This window comes from Zea mays, chromosome 1 (assembly GCF_902167145.1).
Source record: "Zea mays cultivar B73 chromosome 1, Zm-B73-REFERENCE-NAM-5.0, whole genome shotgun sequence".
Lineage (NCBI taxonomy): Eukaryota > Viridiplantae > Streptophyta > Magnoliopsida > Poales > Poaceae > Zea > Zea mays.
The window spans coordinates 88,591,032-88,608,373 of NC_050096.1; the positions used below are offsets into that span (position 1 = coordinate 88,591,032).

The 17,342-nt window shown below is 58.1% G+C and overlaps 1 protein-coding gene across 2 annotated transcripts in view; it reads right to left on the reverse strand.

Annotated features, from left to right (window-relative positions):
• Positions 1–2,586: 2,586 nt before the first annotated feature.
• The window catches only part of LOC103637623 (probable methyltransferase PMT15), a 68,130-nt gene continuing 53,374 nt past the window's right edge, over positions 2,587–17,342 (reverse strand). For both annotated transcript variants that reach the window (XM_008659924.4, XM_008659925.4), the window contains one exon: positions 2,587–2,902. In XM_008659924.4, the coding sequence (XP_008658146.1) occupies positions 2,809–2,902 (94 nt within the window). In that variant the 3' untranslated portion in view covers positions 2,587–2,808. The remainder of the gene's footprint in view (positions 2,903–17,342) is intronic.

Genomic DNA, 17,342 nt, shown 5'->3' on the forward strand with positions numbered 1-17,342 from the left:
GTGGTGCACCGGACAGTGTCCGGTGTGCCAGGACCAGTCCAAGTGAACAGCCTGCTCTCGGGTCTCGACGGCGGTGTACGACTATAAATCACCGGACTGTCCGGTGGTGCACCGGACTGTCCGGTGAGTCATCTCCGGCGAAGTCGCCGCTCTCGGGAAGAAGTCAACAAGCGTACGGCTAAAATTCACCGGACTGTTCGGTGAGGCACCGGACTGTCCGGTGAGCCAACGGTCGGGCGCGCCAACGGTCGGCCGTGCAATCCGCGCGTGACGCGTGGCCGAGCCAACGATCATATGGGGGCACCGGACTATCCGGTACGCCAACGGCTCCAAATCTTCAACGGTCGGCTGTGCCAAATTAGGAAAGCAATCTGCACCGGACAGTGAACAGGGTATGTCCGGTGGTGCACCGGACTGTCCGGTGCGCCACCCGACAGAAGGCAAGATTTGCCTTCCTGGATTGCTTCCAACGGCACCTAGCTGCCTTAGGGCTATAAAAGGGACCCCTAGGCGCATGGAGGAGTACACCAAGCACTCTTTGATCAACTCTAAGCACCAAGACTCCATTTCTGCGCTTTTGATTCTTTGTGATAGCAACTAGAGCTCCATTTGAGTAGAGAACTCTTCGAGTTGTGTTGCGAGCTCAGTTGTGACTTGTGAGCGTGTTTGTGCTCTGATTTCGTGTCTTGTGTGTGTTGCTCATCCCATCCTTACTTTCGTGCTTATTCGTGATCATCAAATTGTAATGGCGAGAGGCTCCAAGTTGTGGAGATTCCTCGCAAACGGGATATAGTGAAAGGAAGAGAAACACCGTGGTATTCAAGTGGGTCTTTGGACCGCTTGAAAGGGGTTGAGTGCAACCCTCGTCCGTTGGGACGCCACAACATGGAGTAGGCAAGTGTTGGACTTGGCCGAACCACGGGATAACCCATTGTGCCTCTCTGTGTTGATTTCTTTGTGGTTATCGTGTTTAGCAAGAACTCCTCTCTAGCCACTTGGCTTTATTGCTCTAACACTTAATCAAGTTTGTGGCTTTAAGTTTTAAGTTTTTACAGGATCACCTATTCACCCCCCTCTAGGTGCTCTCAGTCGCAAAGTCAAACTTCCTCCGAAGCAGCACGACAACCGTCTGCTTCATGCGATTGTCGTCGACCCATAGGTCTGCAATGGTCTTCCACGCCTCCTTTGCTGTAAGCTTATCAGCTGTCAAAGACACCATCTTTGGTGGCACCGCGTGCAGAGAGCGTCGAGTGCCATAATTTCTTCATGAATGTCTGCTCCTCCGTGCTCGATGACATCCCACAACATCCTCACTCTCGGCTTCACCTTCATTAGGAGCGCCCAGTCCGAGTAATTGGTCTTAGCGAGTGTGGGATATCCACTCCCTGCACTCACCTCACAGATTACTCGCTAGACCGCTGCTCCGTCTTTTGAGGTGTCGTCGCTGGACTTCTTGAATGTTGCACTGCTGTCAACAGTCTTTCCTGACGACATCTTGGCACCCCTTGGCTCTGATACCAGTTGTTAGAAACCACGCCGGAGAGACAACCTTCAGTAGGTTGCCGGCGAGCTCCTACCTCCCAGGTTAGTCTCTCACACACATGCTCTCTAGAAACTCAGAGGCAGAACATAAGTGGTTTTGGTGGCGCCCTATTAACTGCCTTTTCTTAGCCTAAAAGGCCATATGTTTATAGACCATTACATGGAAATAAACTAACCATTACAAGGAAATAAACCAGACTGCTATCAGCCCTGATTCTATCGACAAGACATGTCCATATAGGACGGGACTACTACCATATTAGCTATTTCTAAAACAGAATAAGTAAACTGGCACCAATCAAGGATTAATTTCCTATCAAGTTATACTTATTACTAAACAATTAAATTGATGAGCCATACTATAAAGTTATAGGGGACAGTTATTGAGCATCGTTTGAGAGGAATAACAAAGATCTTTATAAACTAGTCTAGTTTTATATTAAAAGAGTAACCATGAAAGTCATTTTCTTAATAAGCGATAGAGCATTATATAAAGAAGGATCTATACATGGTTTTCATTGGCTTGTAGGAGTCTTATGACAAAATATCATGTCGACTTTAGATAAACATAAAGTTCTAACAAAATATGCTAGACTATCAAGGAATATTATAATGTGCTTTGGATAAATATAAAGTTTTGTATTTATTAAGGATATGCACAGTAATATTGTGACTTTTGAATAGAAACATAAATAACTTTCAGATTCGAATAGGACTACACAAAACTCGAATTTTGACTCGTAACTTCTGATAGATTTTAATTTTAATCTATCCTAACTTATTGCTGTTGTGAAACATAAAAACACTTGTCTAGAAATAAGAATCTAGGTCCAACCACAGCAAAAACACGCCTGGAACACGTAGGATGTGTTTGGTTGCCTGGCCCAGTCTGAGCCTGGCTCAGTGAGAGGACCAGGCTCAAGAGAGCCCGTATGTACAGAGCCAACAAACAATATTTGGTTGCCTGGTCAAAATAAACCAGGCCTATATTATACATTGTTTGGTTCTCATTTTTTTAGCTTGGCCAAATTAGGTTGCCGCTAGTTTTCATGAGTAAAATGAAGCTGCCGCCAAATTTCAAAACTTTAAGCGCTATTAAACAAATTACAACACATTTGAACTAAAAATATGATTTTGACCCATAAAATGAACTAATTGCAATCATCTAAATATGATTTGCAATAATCTGAATTAAACAACATGGAGAGACCAGAGACTTGTTTACATGGCCTAGTGTCCTATCAAATGTGTCTGTACATTACCAATTCATTCCTGGCCCCATTCAGCCGTCTCGACTGTTGGACCCTTTCTCTCCATAATTTGGGACCAGAAGCAGTGTTCTTTCATATCATTAATAGATCTGGAACAACACAGGATAATAAGATTTTAAAAAAAGGAAATTACACAAAACAAAATTGTAATGCTAGAATGAATCCAGTTGTGGTTGTGCTTATCCGGGGTCGGGGTGACTTGCAACAATGACTTCTATTTACCATTTGGACACAATTCGGAATTGAAGAAAACTTTGCAGGGGCCAAGGGTCTTACTATCTACCCTTCCTTCCCCCCACATATTAAATTTCCTATCCGAGCAAGTACTGTCCAGAAAGAACAGCCAGCAGAAACCGTCAAGAGATCACTAGCTCAAGGAGCTAGAAACGGCGGTACAAATCTATCGGGGACCATAATTAGGGGTACCCCCAAGACTCCTAATCTCAGCTGGTAACCCCCATCAGCACAAAGCTGCAAAGGCCTGATGGGCGCGATTAAGGTCAAGGCTCAGTCCACTCAAGGGACACGATCTCGCCTCGCCCGAGCCCAACCTCGGGCAAAGGCAGCCGACCCCAGAGGATTCACGTCTCGCCCGAGGGCCCCCTCAAGCAACAGACACACCTTCGGCTTGCCCGAGGCCCAGTTTTCGCAGAGAAGCAACCTTGGCCAGATCGCCACGCCAACCGACCGTATCGCAGGAGCATTTAATGCAAGGATCGCCTGACATCTTATCCTGACGCGCGCTCTAGTCGACAAGGCCGAAGTGACCGCAGTCACTTCGCCGCTCCGCCGACCGACCTAACAGGAATACAACGCCGCCTGCCCTACTCCGACTGCCGTGCCACTCGCCAGAGTGAGGTCGACAGCGGCTAAGTCCAGCCTCGGGTGACATAGGAAGCTCTGCCTCGCCCGACCCCAGGGCTCGACCCCCGTCTCGGCCTCGGAAGATGGACTCCGCCTCGCCCGACCCTAGCGCTCGGACTCGACCTCGGCTCCAGAAGACGACGAACTCCGCCTCGCCCGACCCTAGGGCTCGGACTCGACCTCAGCTCCGGAAGACGACGAACTCTGCCTCGCCCAACCCCAGGGCTCGGACTCGGCCTCGGCTCCGGAAGACGACGAACTCCGCCTCGCCCGACCCCAGGGCTCGGACTCGACCTCAGCTCCGAAAGACGACGAACTCCGCCTCGCCCGACCCCAGGGCTCGGACTCGGCCTCGGCTCCGGAAGACGACGAACTCCGCCTCGCCCGACCCTAGGGCTCGGACTCGGCCTCAGCTCCGGAAGACGACGAACTCCGCCTCGCCCGACCCCAGGGCTCGGACTCAGCGACCTCGGAGGAATCGCCACCTCGCCCAAACTCGGGTTCGGACCAGCCACGTCGCCAGGGGGGCCATCATTACCCTACCCCTAGCTAGCTCAGGCTACGGGGAACAAGACCGGCATCCCATCTGGCTCGCCCCAGTAAACAAGTAATGATGACACCCCGCACGCTCCATGACGGCGGCAGCTCCCAGCCCCTTATGTCAGCAAGGAGACGTCAGCAAGGACCCGACAGCTGTACTTCCGCAGGGCTCCAGCGCTCCTCTGACGACCACGACATCACATGAACAGGGTGCCAAAACCTCTCCGACTGCCACGACGTCATGTACTTAGGGCTCTAGCTCCTCTCTGCTAGACACGTTAGCACATTGCTACACCCCCCATCATACACCTGGGCCCTCTCCTTACGTCTATAAAAGGAAGGTCCAGGGCTCTCGTACGAAGAGGCTGGCCGCGCGGGAGGACGGGCCAACGCGTAAGGCTCTCTCTCTCTCTCTCTCCCGCGCGAACGCTAGTAACCCCCTACTGCAAGCGCACCCAGCCGCCCTGGGCGCAGGACAACACGAAGGCCGCGGTTTCCCCTCGCTGTTCTCCCCCCTTTGTGTCCCGTCTCACGCCGACCCATCTGGGCTGGGACACACAACGACAATTTACTCGTCGGTCCAGGGACCCCCCGGGGTCGAAACGCCGACAGTTGGCGCGCCAGGTAGGGGCCTGCTACGTGTTGACGAACAGCTTCCCGTCAAGCTCCAGATGGGTAGTCCCCAGCAACCTTTCCAACACGGGACGACGCTCAGTTTTGGGAGTCTCGAGTTCATGTCTCTCGACGGCATCTACGACATGGTACTCCTTCTTTCGCCGCGCGACAACGACAATGGCGGCCGTCAGCCCGCCCGTCGGCGGCGGAATCGACGACGTCTTCCCCACGAGGTGGAAGAGCAACATTCAGTTCTGTCCCGTTGCCTCCCCCGCCGACGGAGGAGGCGGGGCAGGCATGGCCAAGCAGGGGGCGACACCTCGTCGGCGGTCGAGCGAGTCGACGGCGCCGGCGCCCCAGCGGGGGACACGCCGGGCGTTGACCTCGCGTCGGAGACGAAGACGAGCGTCGTTTCCCCACAACACGCCAACATCGAGCTGACGGATGATGCCAGCACGCTCGCGAAGGGCTTGCTGGGCGTCGCCCTCGTACCTGAGACAACGGTGCAGTCTGCCCCTGATGCGACTTCGTCACCACCCGTCGATCAAGAGGTACCGTCCGTTTCCCATCCCATGCCTTTCAGATTCAGCTTCGATCCACCAAGCAACCCCGCTTCGGTGGAGGCTTTCGCAAAGGCATGTCCAAACCCTCCGAGGCACCATGTGCGGTCACCCTGGGACAGACTGACGGCCGTGTCGACCTACGGGCCCTCAGGTTCCAAGGAAGATGACGAGCCAGACTCTGGTTGGGATTTCTCTGGGCTTGGTAACCCCGGTACCATGCGGGACTTCATGACCGCATGTGACTACTGCCTCTCCGATTGTTCCGATGGTAGCCACAGCCTCGGCGACGAGGACTGTGGCCCAAGTCGCGAATGTTTCCACGTCGATCTAGGGGGTCTCGGTGAAGGCAACCATCTTGGTATGCCGGAGAACGGCGATCCCCCTAGGCCTGCGCCTCGCGTTGACATCCTTCGGGAGCTAGCTGTGGTCCCAGTCCCTGCGGGGGGTCTGGACGCATAGCTCGAGCAAATCCGCGAGATGCAGGCCAGGCTCGACGAGGAGGCAGGAACACTTACGTAGCCTCGGCTGAACCTCAGACAGGAGTGGGCAGGCCGAGCTCCGGCCGGAGAAGCGCGTCATCTGGCCCAGGACGTCCAGCACCGCATCACCGACGATACCAGGCCAAGGCTGCCCCCGATTTCCAGTGGGGTCGGCCAGAACCTGGCTGCAGCTGCGATACTACTTCGAGCGATGCCGGAACCCTCCACCACCGAGGGGCGGCGTATCCAGGGAGAGCTCAGGAACCTCCTAGAAGATGCCGCGGTCCGACGGGTCGAAAGCTCTACCTCCCAAAGGCAGGGGTATCCCCCGGAGCATCGCGCCGCGACTTCCGGATTCGTGCGAGCAGCCTCGGTCCACACCGGGCGCACGCGCAACACGGTGCCTGCGACCCCGGGTCGCCTCGGCAACAAGCACCACCACCGCAACCGTCGAGCCCACCTCGACGAAAGGGTGCGCCGAGGCTACCACCCCAGGCGTGGGGGACGCTACGATAGCGGGGAGGATCGGAGCGCCTCGCCCGAACCACCCAGTCCGCAGGCTTTCAGCCGGGCCATACGACGGGCGCCGTTCCCGACCCGGTTCCGAACCCCGACTACCAACACAAAGTACTCGAGGGAGACGAGGCCGGAACTGTGGCTCGCGGACTACCGACTGGCCTACAGCTGGGTGGAACGGACAATGACAACCTCATCATCCGCAACCTCCCCCCGTTCCTCTTCGACACCGCTCGAGCCTGGCTGGAGCATCTGCCTCTAGGGCAGATCTCCAACTGGGACGACCTGGTCCAAGCCTTAGCCGGTAACTTCCAGGGCACGTACGTGCGCCCTAGGAACTCCTGGGATCTCCGAAGCTGCCGCCAGCAGCCGAGAGAGTCTCTCCGGGACTACATCCGGCGATTCTCGAAGCAGCGCACCGAGCTGCCCAACGTCACCGACTCGGACGTCATCGGCGCGTTCCTCGCCGGCACCACCTGCCGCGACCTGGTGAGCAAGCTGGGTCGCAAGACCCCCACCAGGGCGAGCGAGCTGATGGACATCGCCACCAAGTTCGCCTCTGGCCAGGAGGCGGTTGAGGCCATCTTCCGGAAGGACAAGCAGCCCCAGGGCTGCCAGCCGGAAGACGTCCCCAAACCGTCCGCTCGGCGCGACACCAAGAAGAAGAACAAGAAGAAGTCGCAAGCGAAACGCGACGCCACCGACGCAGACCTTGTCGCCGCCGCTGAGTACAAGAACCCTCGAAAACCTCCTGGAGGTGCCAATCTCTTTGATAAGATGCTCAAGGAGCCGTGCCCCTATCATCAGGGGCCCGTCAAGCACACCATTGAGGAGTGCGTCATGCTTCGGCGCCACTTTGACAAGGCCGAGCCACCGACGGAAGGTGGCAGGGCCCACAACAATGACAAGAAGGAGGACCACAAGGCAGAGGAGTTTCCCGAGGTCCACGACTGCTTCATGATCTACGGTGGGCAAGTGGTGAACGCCTCGGCTCGGCACCACAAGCAAGAGCGTCGGGAGGTCTGCTCGGTAAAGGTGGCGGCGCCAGTCTACCTAGACTGGTCCGACAAGCCCATCACCTTCGACCAGGGCAACCACCCCGACCGCGTGCCGAGCCCGGGGAAATATTTGCTCGTTGTCGACCCCGTCATCGGCAACGTCAGGCTCACCAAGGTCCTCATGGACGGAGGCAGCAGCCTCAACATCATCTACGCCGAGACCCTCGGGCTCCTGCAGATCGATCTATCCTCGATCCGGGCAGGCGCAGCGCCTTTTCACGGGATCATCCCCAGGAAACGCGTCCAACCCCTCGGACAACTCGATCTGCCCGTCTGCTTCGGGACTCCCTCCAACTTTCGAAGGGAAACCCTCATGTTCGAGGTGGTCGGGTTCCGAGGAACCTACCACGCAGTGCTGGGGAGACCATGTTACGCCAAGTTCATGGCCATCCCCAACTACACCTACCTCAAGCTCAAAATGTCGGGCCCCAACGGGGTCATCACCGTCGGCCCCACGTACCGACACGCGTACGAATGCGACATGGAGTGCGTGGAGTACGCCGAGGCCCTCGTCGAATCCGAGGCCCTCATCGCCGACATGGAAAGCCTCCCCAAGGAGGTTCCAGATGCGAAGCGCCACACCGGCAACTTCGAACCAGCAGAGGCGGTTAAATCCGTCCCTATCGACCCCAGCAACGACACCTCCAAGCAGACCCGGATTGGCTCCGAGCTCGACCCCAAATAAGAAGCAGTGCTCGTCGACTTTCTCCGCCCAAACGTCGAGGTTTTTGCGTGGAGTCCCTCGGACATGCCTGGCATACCGAGGGAAGTCGCCGAGCACTCACTGGATATCCGAGCAAGAGCCCGACCCGTGAAGCAGCCTCTGCGCCGATTCGATGAAGAAAAGCGCAGAGCCATAGGCGAGGAGATCCACAAGCTGATGGCCGCTGGGTTCATCAAAGAGGTATTCCATCCCGAATGGCTTGCCAACCCTATGCTTGTGAGAAAGAAAGGAGGGAAATGGCGGATGTGTGTAGACTACACTGGTCTAAACAAAGCATGTCTGAAGGTTCCCTACCCTCTGCCTTGTATCGATCAAATCGTGGATTCCACTACTGGGTGCGAAACCCTGTCTTTCCTCGATGCCTACTCAGGGTATCACCAAATCAGGATGAAAGAGTCCGACCAGCTCGCGACTTCTTTCATCACGCCCTTTGGCATGTACTGCTACGTTACTATGCCATTTGGTTTGAGGAATGCGGGTGCGACGTACAAAAGGTGCATGAACCACATGTTCGGGGAGCACATTGGTCGAACGGTCGAGGCTTACGTTGATGACATCGTAGTCAAGACGAGGAGAGCCTCCGACCTCCTCTCCGACCTTGAAACGACATTCCGGTGTCTCAAGGAGAAAGGCGTAAAACTCAATCCCGAGAAGTGCGTCTTCGGAGTCCCCCGAGGCATGCTCTTGGGGTTCATCGTCTCCGAGCGGGGCATCGAGGCCAACCCAGAGAAAATCGTGACCATCACCAACATGGGGCCCATCAAAGACTTGAAAGGCGTACAGAGGGTCATGGGATGCCTTGCGGCTCTGAGCCGCTTCATCTCGCGCCTCGGCGAAAGAGGCCTACCTCTGTACTGCCTCTTAAGAAAGATCGAGTGCTTCACTTGGACCCCTGAGGCCGAGGAAGCCCTCGGGAACCTGAAGGCGCTCCTTACAAACGCACCCGTCCTAGTGCCCCCCGCTGTCGGAGAAGCCCTCTTGATCTACGTCGCCGCAACCACTCAGGTGGTCAGCGCCGCGACCGTGGTCGAAAGGCGAGAAGAAGGGCATGCATTGCCCGTCCAGAGGCCGGTCTACTTCATCAGTGAGGTACTGTCCGAGACCAAGATCCGCTACCCACAAATTCAGAAGCTGCTATACGCGGTGATTCTGACGCGGTGAAAGTTGCGACACTACTTCGAGTCTCATCCAGTAACTGTGGTGTCATCCTTCCCCCTCGGGGAGATCATCCAGTGCCGAGAGGCCTCGGGTAGGATTGCAAAGTGGGTGGTGGAAATCATGGGCGAGACAATCTCGTTCGCCCCTCGGAAGGCCATCAAGTCCCAAGTCTTGGCAGACTTTGTGGCTGAATGGGTCGACACCCAGCTTCCGACAGCTCCGATCCAACCGGAACTCTGGACCATGTTTTTCGATGGGTCGCTGATAAAAACAGGGGCAGGCGCGGGCCTGCTCTTCATCTCGCCCCTCGGGAAGCACTTCCGCTACGTGCTACGCCTCCATTTCCTGGCGTCCAACAACGTGGCTGAGTACGAGGCTCTGGTCAACGGGTTGCGCATCGCCATCGATCTAGGGTTCCGATGCCTCGACGCTCACAGTGACTCGCAGCTTGTCATCGACCAAGTCATGAAGAACTCCCACTGTCGCGACCCGAAGATGGAAGCCTACTGCGACGAGGTTCGGCGCCTGGAAGACAAGTTCTACGGGCTAGAGGTCAACCACGTCGCCCGACGATACAACGAGACTACGGACGAGCTGGCGAAGATAGCTTTGGGGCGGACAACGGTTCCCCCGGACGTCTTCTCCCGAGACCTACATCAGCCCTCAGTCAAGACCAACGACACGCCCGAGCCCGAGAAGATCTCGGCCCTGCCCGAGGTGCCCTCGGCTCAGCCCGAGGCGCCCTCGGCTCAGCCCGAGACACCCTTGGCCCCCGAGGGTGAGGCACTGCGTGTCGAGGGAGAGTGGAATGAGGTCCCGCCTGATCGAGACTGGCAGGCCCCGTACCTGCAATATCTCCACCGAGGAGAGCTGCCCCTCGACCGAGCCGAAGCTCGGCGACTGGCGCGGCGCGCCAAGTCATTCGTCTTGCTGGGTGACGGGAAGGAGCTCTACCACTGCAGCCCCTCTGGCATCCTCCAGCGATGCATATCCATCGCCGAAGGCCAGGAGCTCTTACAAGAAATACACTCGGGGGCTTGCGGTCATCACGCAGCGCCCTGAGCCCTTGTTGGAAACGCTTTCCGACAAGGTTTCTACTGGCCGACCGCGGTGGCCGACGCCACTAGAATTGTCCGCACCTGCCAAGGGTGTCAGTTCTACGCAAGGCAGATGCACCTACCCGCTCAGGCTCTGCAAACAATACCCATCACCTGGCCGTTTGCTGTGTGGGGTCTGGACCTCGTCGGTCCCTTGCAGAAGGAACCCGGGGGCTACACGCACCTGCTGGTCGCCATCAAAAAATTCTCCAAGTGGATCGAGGTCCGACCCCTAAACAGCATCAGGTCCGAACAGGCGGTGGCGTTCTTCACCAAAATCATCCATCGCTTTGGGGTCCCGAACTCCATCATCACCAACAATGGCACCCAGTTCACCGGCAGAAAGTTCCTGGACTTCTACGAGGATCACCACATCCGGGTGGACTGGGCCGCCGTGGCTCACCCCATGACGAATGGGCAGGTAGAGCGTGCCAACGGCATGATTCTGCAAGGACTCAAGCCGAGGATCTACAACGACCTCCACAAGTTTGGCAGGCGATGGATGAAGGAACTCCCCTGGTGGTCTGGAGCCTAAGGACGACGCCAAGTCGAGCCACGGGTTTCACGCCGTTCTTTCTAGTCTACGGGGCCGAGGCCATCTTGCCCACAGACTTAGAATACGGTTCCCCAAGGACGAGGGCCTACGATGATCAACGCAACCAGACCAACCAAGAAGACTCACTGGACCAGCTGGAAGAGGCTTGGGACGTGGCCTTACTACACTCGGCGCGGTATTAGTAGTCCCTGCGACGCTACCATGCCCGAGGGGTTCGGTCCCGAGACCTCCAGGTGGGCGACTTGGTGCTTCGACTACGACAAGATGCCCGAGGGCGGCACAAGCTCACGCCTCCCTGAGAAGGGCCATTCATCATCGCCAAGGTTTTGAAGCCCGAGATATACAAGTTGGCCAACAGTCAAGGCGAGGTCTACAGCAACGCTTGGAACATCCGACAGCTACGTCGCTTCTACCCTTAAGATGTTTTCAAGCCGTTCATATACCTCATTTACATATGAAGTCTAACCATCAAGGAAGGGCCGGCCTTGCCTCGGAAAAGCCCGTCCCTCCCTCGGGGGCTAGAAGGGGCGAACCCCCTCTGCGTCAAAATTTTCCTCGAAAAAAAGTCTTTCGGCATGAACATTTTTTGTGTTTTTCGACTACTTCGATGGTGGGATCCTGAAAACGACGGAGTACACGTAAGCAGGCAAGGCTGACCGAGCCGAGGGACTCCTACACCTCCAGGATACGGATACCTCACTCATCACCTTCTGCGATAAGTAACTCGCGCTTGGAATAATGGTTCCGCTGACCGAACAAGTCCTAACGCTCGAAGACTCTTCTACCGAAACAGTTTTTCGTGCCATCTCGACCATGTCGACAAAAGAATCCTACGGACGAGTAAGAGTACACGTAAGCGGCAAGACCGACCGAGCCGAGGGACTCCTACGCCTCTGGGATACGGATACCTCACACGTCACCTTCCGTGAGAAGTAACTCTCGCTCGGATGAACGATTCTGCCACCGACAAGCAAGTCTCGATACTCGAAACAAGGGGAAAAGAAACACAGCTTTACAACACGACGACAGTATGTTTGGGCCTCGACGGCCGCAAAAAACATATGCATACTACAGGCGAACCGATCCTGCAGGCTCAGACGTCGATGGAGGGGGAGCAGCAGCACCCTCGGCGTCAACTCCACCATCGGCGAAGTCCGACCGAGCCTCGGACGGCAACACGGTCGGAGGATCTCCACTCCGAAGGACGACGTCAGCACCACGCCCGGGCCATCGCCGCTAGGGTCTCCTCTGGGAACCCGGTCCGAGCAGACGGCTCGGCCGGCCGCCCCGAAGCCTCAGCCAGCCGTCCCCCGAGGACACCAGCCTGGCTCGTGGGCTCGGCAACTCGACTCCGGCGTTGGTCCTGGCCAAGCCCCGGCCGACGAAGCTCCCTTTTTCGAGCCAACTCTGCCTCTGTCTGCGATGGCACCGCTGCCTCCGGCTCCGGCTCATCGAAGAGCGGCCGAGGGTTTCTTTAACTAAGCAATAGAAGCCTCGGGCGCAAGGCCGACCGAGCCGAGGGATTCCTACGCCTCCGGGATACGGATACCTCACTCGTCACCTTCCGCATAGAGCAACTCACATTTGGTTAAGCGGTTCGGCTAGCCGACGGGCGAGTCCCAGTACTCGAAAATGAGGGAAAAAACATGGTATTACACCCAAAAATACCTACATGTTCAGGCCTCGACAGCCACAATGAACAAACACTGGCACTCAAGGTGCCATTACAAACGGAACTCCGGTTCCACCCCCGCATGTACGAACAACGCCCCACGTTGGAGGGCCTGCGGGGCGACAAAACCCCTGGTGGCTTGCCGATGCCCGCTCCGGCAGCAGCGACAACGACCCCCGCTCCGAAGTGGCCAAACAGCAGCAGCGATGACCTCAGGGCGGACGCTGCTGCGACGAGCTCCTCGCCCACGTCCCCACTCAAGGGGCGAGGACAAGCTATCAAAGCCAAAGAGCCGGAGGCCCAGAGCGCGGATGGTGGCGGCGATCTCGTCGGCAACGAGGACATCTTCAGCCGCCACCACCTCAACGTCGACGATGGCAGCCATCTGCCCACCTGCGGATCCCCACTCGGATCCTCCCAGACAGATGAAGCACCAACCTCCGTGCAAGAGGCGTTGTACCGGAGCAAAGGCAGGACCGCCCAAGAACACGAACGCCGCCCTAGCAGCGCGCGACGTCTTGGGCGACCCTCCGGTGCGCGCGGCGCGGCGACCGCTCGTACGGCGGGAGGGGGCACCGGGAGCCGAGCCAGAGTCAGCTGAGCCAGCGAGCCCAACGCGCTGAAGCTGACGACGCTCGTGGCCAGCCCCGCGTTGTCGGAGTCCGCCCCTTCCGCTAGGCCAGTGAGCACCCTCTCCCCCGAATGCTGAAGGAGAGGATGACCCACGAACCCGTGCGAGAGGTAGAGCTCCGGCTCCGCCCGCCCTCCGCCCCAGCAAGGATGATGAACATCCTTGAAGCTGAGGGAGGGGCAGAGGCTGCAGCTCGGCTCGCTTCTCCCCACCATCGAACTAGTGGTCACCGTCTTGGGTGACCACCGGCAAGGGGATGCAGCCGGGCTGCCTGATGAAAATCCTTGAAGCAGAGCGATGGCTGAAAGGTACCAACTTCCGCAAAGTTGCGTTCCTCCAACAACAGCAAGACGAAAGCGACGCAAGCGCTCCCCATCCGGGGGCTCAGAAGGTGGAAGGACACGACGCATGAGGAAAGTGCGAAGACATGGTTGCCATCCAAGGGGGTCACCCTCCTTTTAAAGGCGACTCTCCCCACTTGCGTCCTCAGCCGTCGCGGACTGAGTCTTCTCCAACACGCTCCAAGGTCCTCCCCCTACGACACGGGGGATGGGTCCCACGCGTCATGCAAGCTGCCCCAGGACAGAAGGAGCCAAACCGCCGCGCGCGGAGCGCACAACAGCCCAGCGGTTACAAGCATTTCTCCACTATCGCCCGGACCAGCGGGTGAAAGGGCGGACCGCCATGCAGGCGGCATGCAACCACACCAAGGGGGCACACCCTTTCAACTTCGACGCGTCCAGCTTGGAGGCCCAGGCCCACATGTCATGTAACCGGCGCACCGATTACTACGTGCAAGAAACTGCACCACCACTCGCGCTAGTACCGCGCCTTCTCGACTGCGGAACCGGTGCCGCGACTCGAGGCAACCCCGCACACGACCCAACAGTGCCAACCGAGCACATCGGTCACGGGTCAATCAGCCGCAGGAGAAGGCGCGACGGTCGATACGGCCAGAAATGGGCCGGCAGTAATGGCGGCAGCAGGCGGGCAGAAGCAGCGGTCAAGTCGTCTGCAGGCTCATGTCCCCTCCTGGGACAGCGAGAGAGCCCCCTCCCATGGCGTGAAGATGATGCGCCCGTGTTCTGTTCCTCGAACGGCTCCCGCACGCACAATGGCTATCCCGCCAACCACTCGTCCTGTCGCATTAACTCTGCGACAGGGCAGGCGGCACCTTTGGCAGGCAAAGCGGGCGACACTTCACCTCTGCCATAATGGCCGCGTCAAAAAAGGTGTGCCACGTCGTTCAATTTCGTATCTGTCGGGGACCATAATTAGGGGTACCCTCAAGACTCCTAAATCTCAGCTAGTAACCCCCATCAGCACAAAGCTGCAAAGGCCTGATGGGTGCGATTAAGCCAAGGATCGGTCCATTCGAGGGACGCGATCATGCCTCGCCCGAGCCCAGCCTCGGGCAAGGGCAGCCGACCCCGGAGGATCTACGTCTCGCCCGAGGACCCCCTCCAGCGACGGACACACCTTCGGCTCGCCCGAGGCCCAGTCTTCACCAAGAAGCAACCTTGGACAAATCGCCACGCCAACCGACCAAATCGCAGGGGCATTTAATGCAAAGGTGGCCTGACACCTTTATCCTGACGCACGCCCTACAGTCGACAGAGCCGAAGTGACCGCAGTCACTTCGCCGCTCCACTGACCGGTCTGACAAGAGGATAGCGCCACCTGCGCCGCTCCGACTGCGGAGCCACTCGGCAGAGTGAGGCTGACAGCAGCCAAGACTGGCCTCAGGCGTCATAGGAAACTCCGCTTCGCCCGACCCCAGGGCTCGGATTCGGGCTCAGCCCCGGAAGACGACGAACTCCGCTTCGCCCGACCCCAGGGCTCGGACTCGGGCTCAGCCCCGGAAGACGACGAACTCCGCTTCGCTCGACCCCAGGGCTTAGACTCGGGCTCAGCCCCGGAAGACGACGAACTCCGCTTCGCCCGACCCCAGGGCTCGGACTCGGGCTCAGCCCCGGAAGACGACGAACTCCGCTTCGCCCGACCCCAGGGCTCGGACTCGGGCTCAGCCTCGGAAGACGACGAACTCCGCTCCGCCCGACCCCAGGGCTCAGACTCGGGCTCGGCCCCGGAAGACGACGAACTCCGCTTCGCCCGACCCCAGGGCTCGGACTCGGGCTCAGCCCCGGAAGACGACGAACTCCGCTCCGCCCGACCCCAGGGCTCGGACTCGGGCTCGGCCCCGAAAGACGACGAACTCCGCTTCGCCCGACCCCAGGGCTCGGACTCGGGCTCAGCACCGGAAGACGACGAACTCTGTTTCGCCCGACCCCATGGCTCGGACTCGGGCTCAGCCCCGAAGGACGACGAAGTCCGCTTCGCCCGACCCCAGGGCTCGGACTCCGCCCTGGCCTCAGCCGACGGTCTCCGCCTTGTCTGACCCGGGGGCTCGGACTCGACCTCGACCTTGGAAGACAGACTCGACCTCGACCTCGGAGGAGCCTCCACCTCGCCCAACCTAGGGCACGGACCGACCACATCAACAGGAGGCGCCATCATTACCCTACCCCGAGCTGACTCAAGCTACGGGGAACAAGACCGGCGTCCCATCTGGCTCGCTCCACTATACGAGTAATGATGGCGCCCCGCACGCTCCAAGACGACGGCGGCTCTCAGCCCCCTTACGAAAGCAAGAGGACGTCAGCAAGGACTCGACAGCCCCGATAGCTGTCCTTCCGCCAGACTCCAGCACTCCTCCGACGGCCACGACACCACACGAACTGGGTGCCAAAACCTCTCCGGCTGCCACGATGGCATGTACTTAGAGCGCTAGCTCTCCTCCGCTAGACACGTTGGCACACTGCTACACCCCCATTGTACACCTGGATCCTCTCCTTACGCCTATAAAAGGGAGGTCCAGGGCCCTCTTACAGAGGGTTGGCCGCGCGGGGAAGGACGGGACGGCGCTCGCGCAAAGCCGCTCGCTCCCTCCCGCGTGGACGCTTGTAACCCCCTACTGCAAGCGCACCCGACCTGGGCGCGAGGCTAACACGAAGGCCGCGGGTTCCACCTCCCACGCCTGTCTCCCTCCGGCTGCTTCTCCCCCCTTCGCGTTCTGCCTCGCGCCGACCCATCTGGGCTGGGGCACGCGGCAACAATTCACTCGTCGGTCTAGGGACCCCCGGGTTTCGAAACGCCGACAGTTGGCGCGCCAGGTAGGGGCCTGCTGCGTGTTGACGAACAGCTTCCCGTCAAGCTCCAGATGGGCAGTCTCCAGCAACCTCTCCGGCCCGGGACGGTGCTCCGTTTCGGGAGTCTTGAGTTCATGTCCCTCGACGGCAGCTACGACATGATACTCCTTCCCCCACCGCGCGACAGCGACAATGGCGGTCGACAACCCGCCCGCCGGCGGGGAAATCGACGATGCCTTCCCCACGTGGTGGAAGGATGACATTCGGGCTTATCTCGTCCCCTCCCCTACCGATGGAGGAGGAGGCGGGGCAACCAAGGCCAAGCAGGAGGCGACACCTCGTTGGATGTCGAGCGAGTCGACGGCGCCGGCGCCCCGATGGAGAGCGCGTCGGGCATCGGCCTCACGTCTGAGACGAAGACGAGCGCCGTCTCCCCGCAACACACCAACCTCAAGCAAATGGGCGACGCCAGCACGCTCGCGAAGGACTTGCTAGGCGTCACCCTCGTACCTAAGACGACGGTGCAGTCAGTCCCTGACGTGACTTCGTCACCGCCCGTTGACCAAAAGGTACCGATCGATTCCCATCTCGTGCCTTTTGGATTTGGCCTCGACCCGCCAAGCAACTCCGCTTCGGTGGACATTCTCATAGAGGCGAGTCCAAACCCTCTGGGGTATCGTGTGCGGTCATGTAATACCCAATATGTAAGTGATATTATAAAAGGAGAGAGAAAAAAATTATATATATATATTTTTTTTCTTTCCTTTGTCTATATGTGTATTGCATCTATTTACCATAACATGTGAACACTATATTAAAAAAAACAAACAACAAATAATAAGAGATAAGCTACTAAATTGTGCATCATGCTGGACTTTATTTTGTGTGCATTTTGTGGCAATACAAA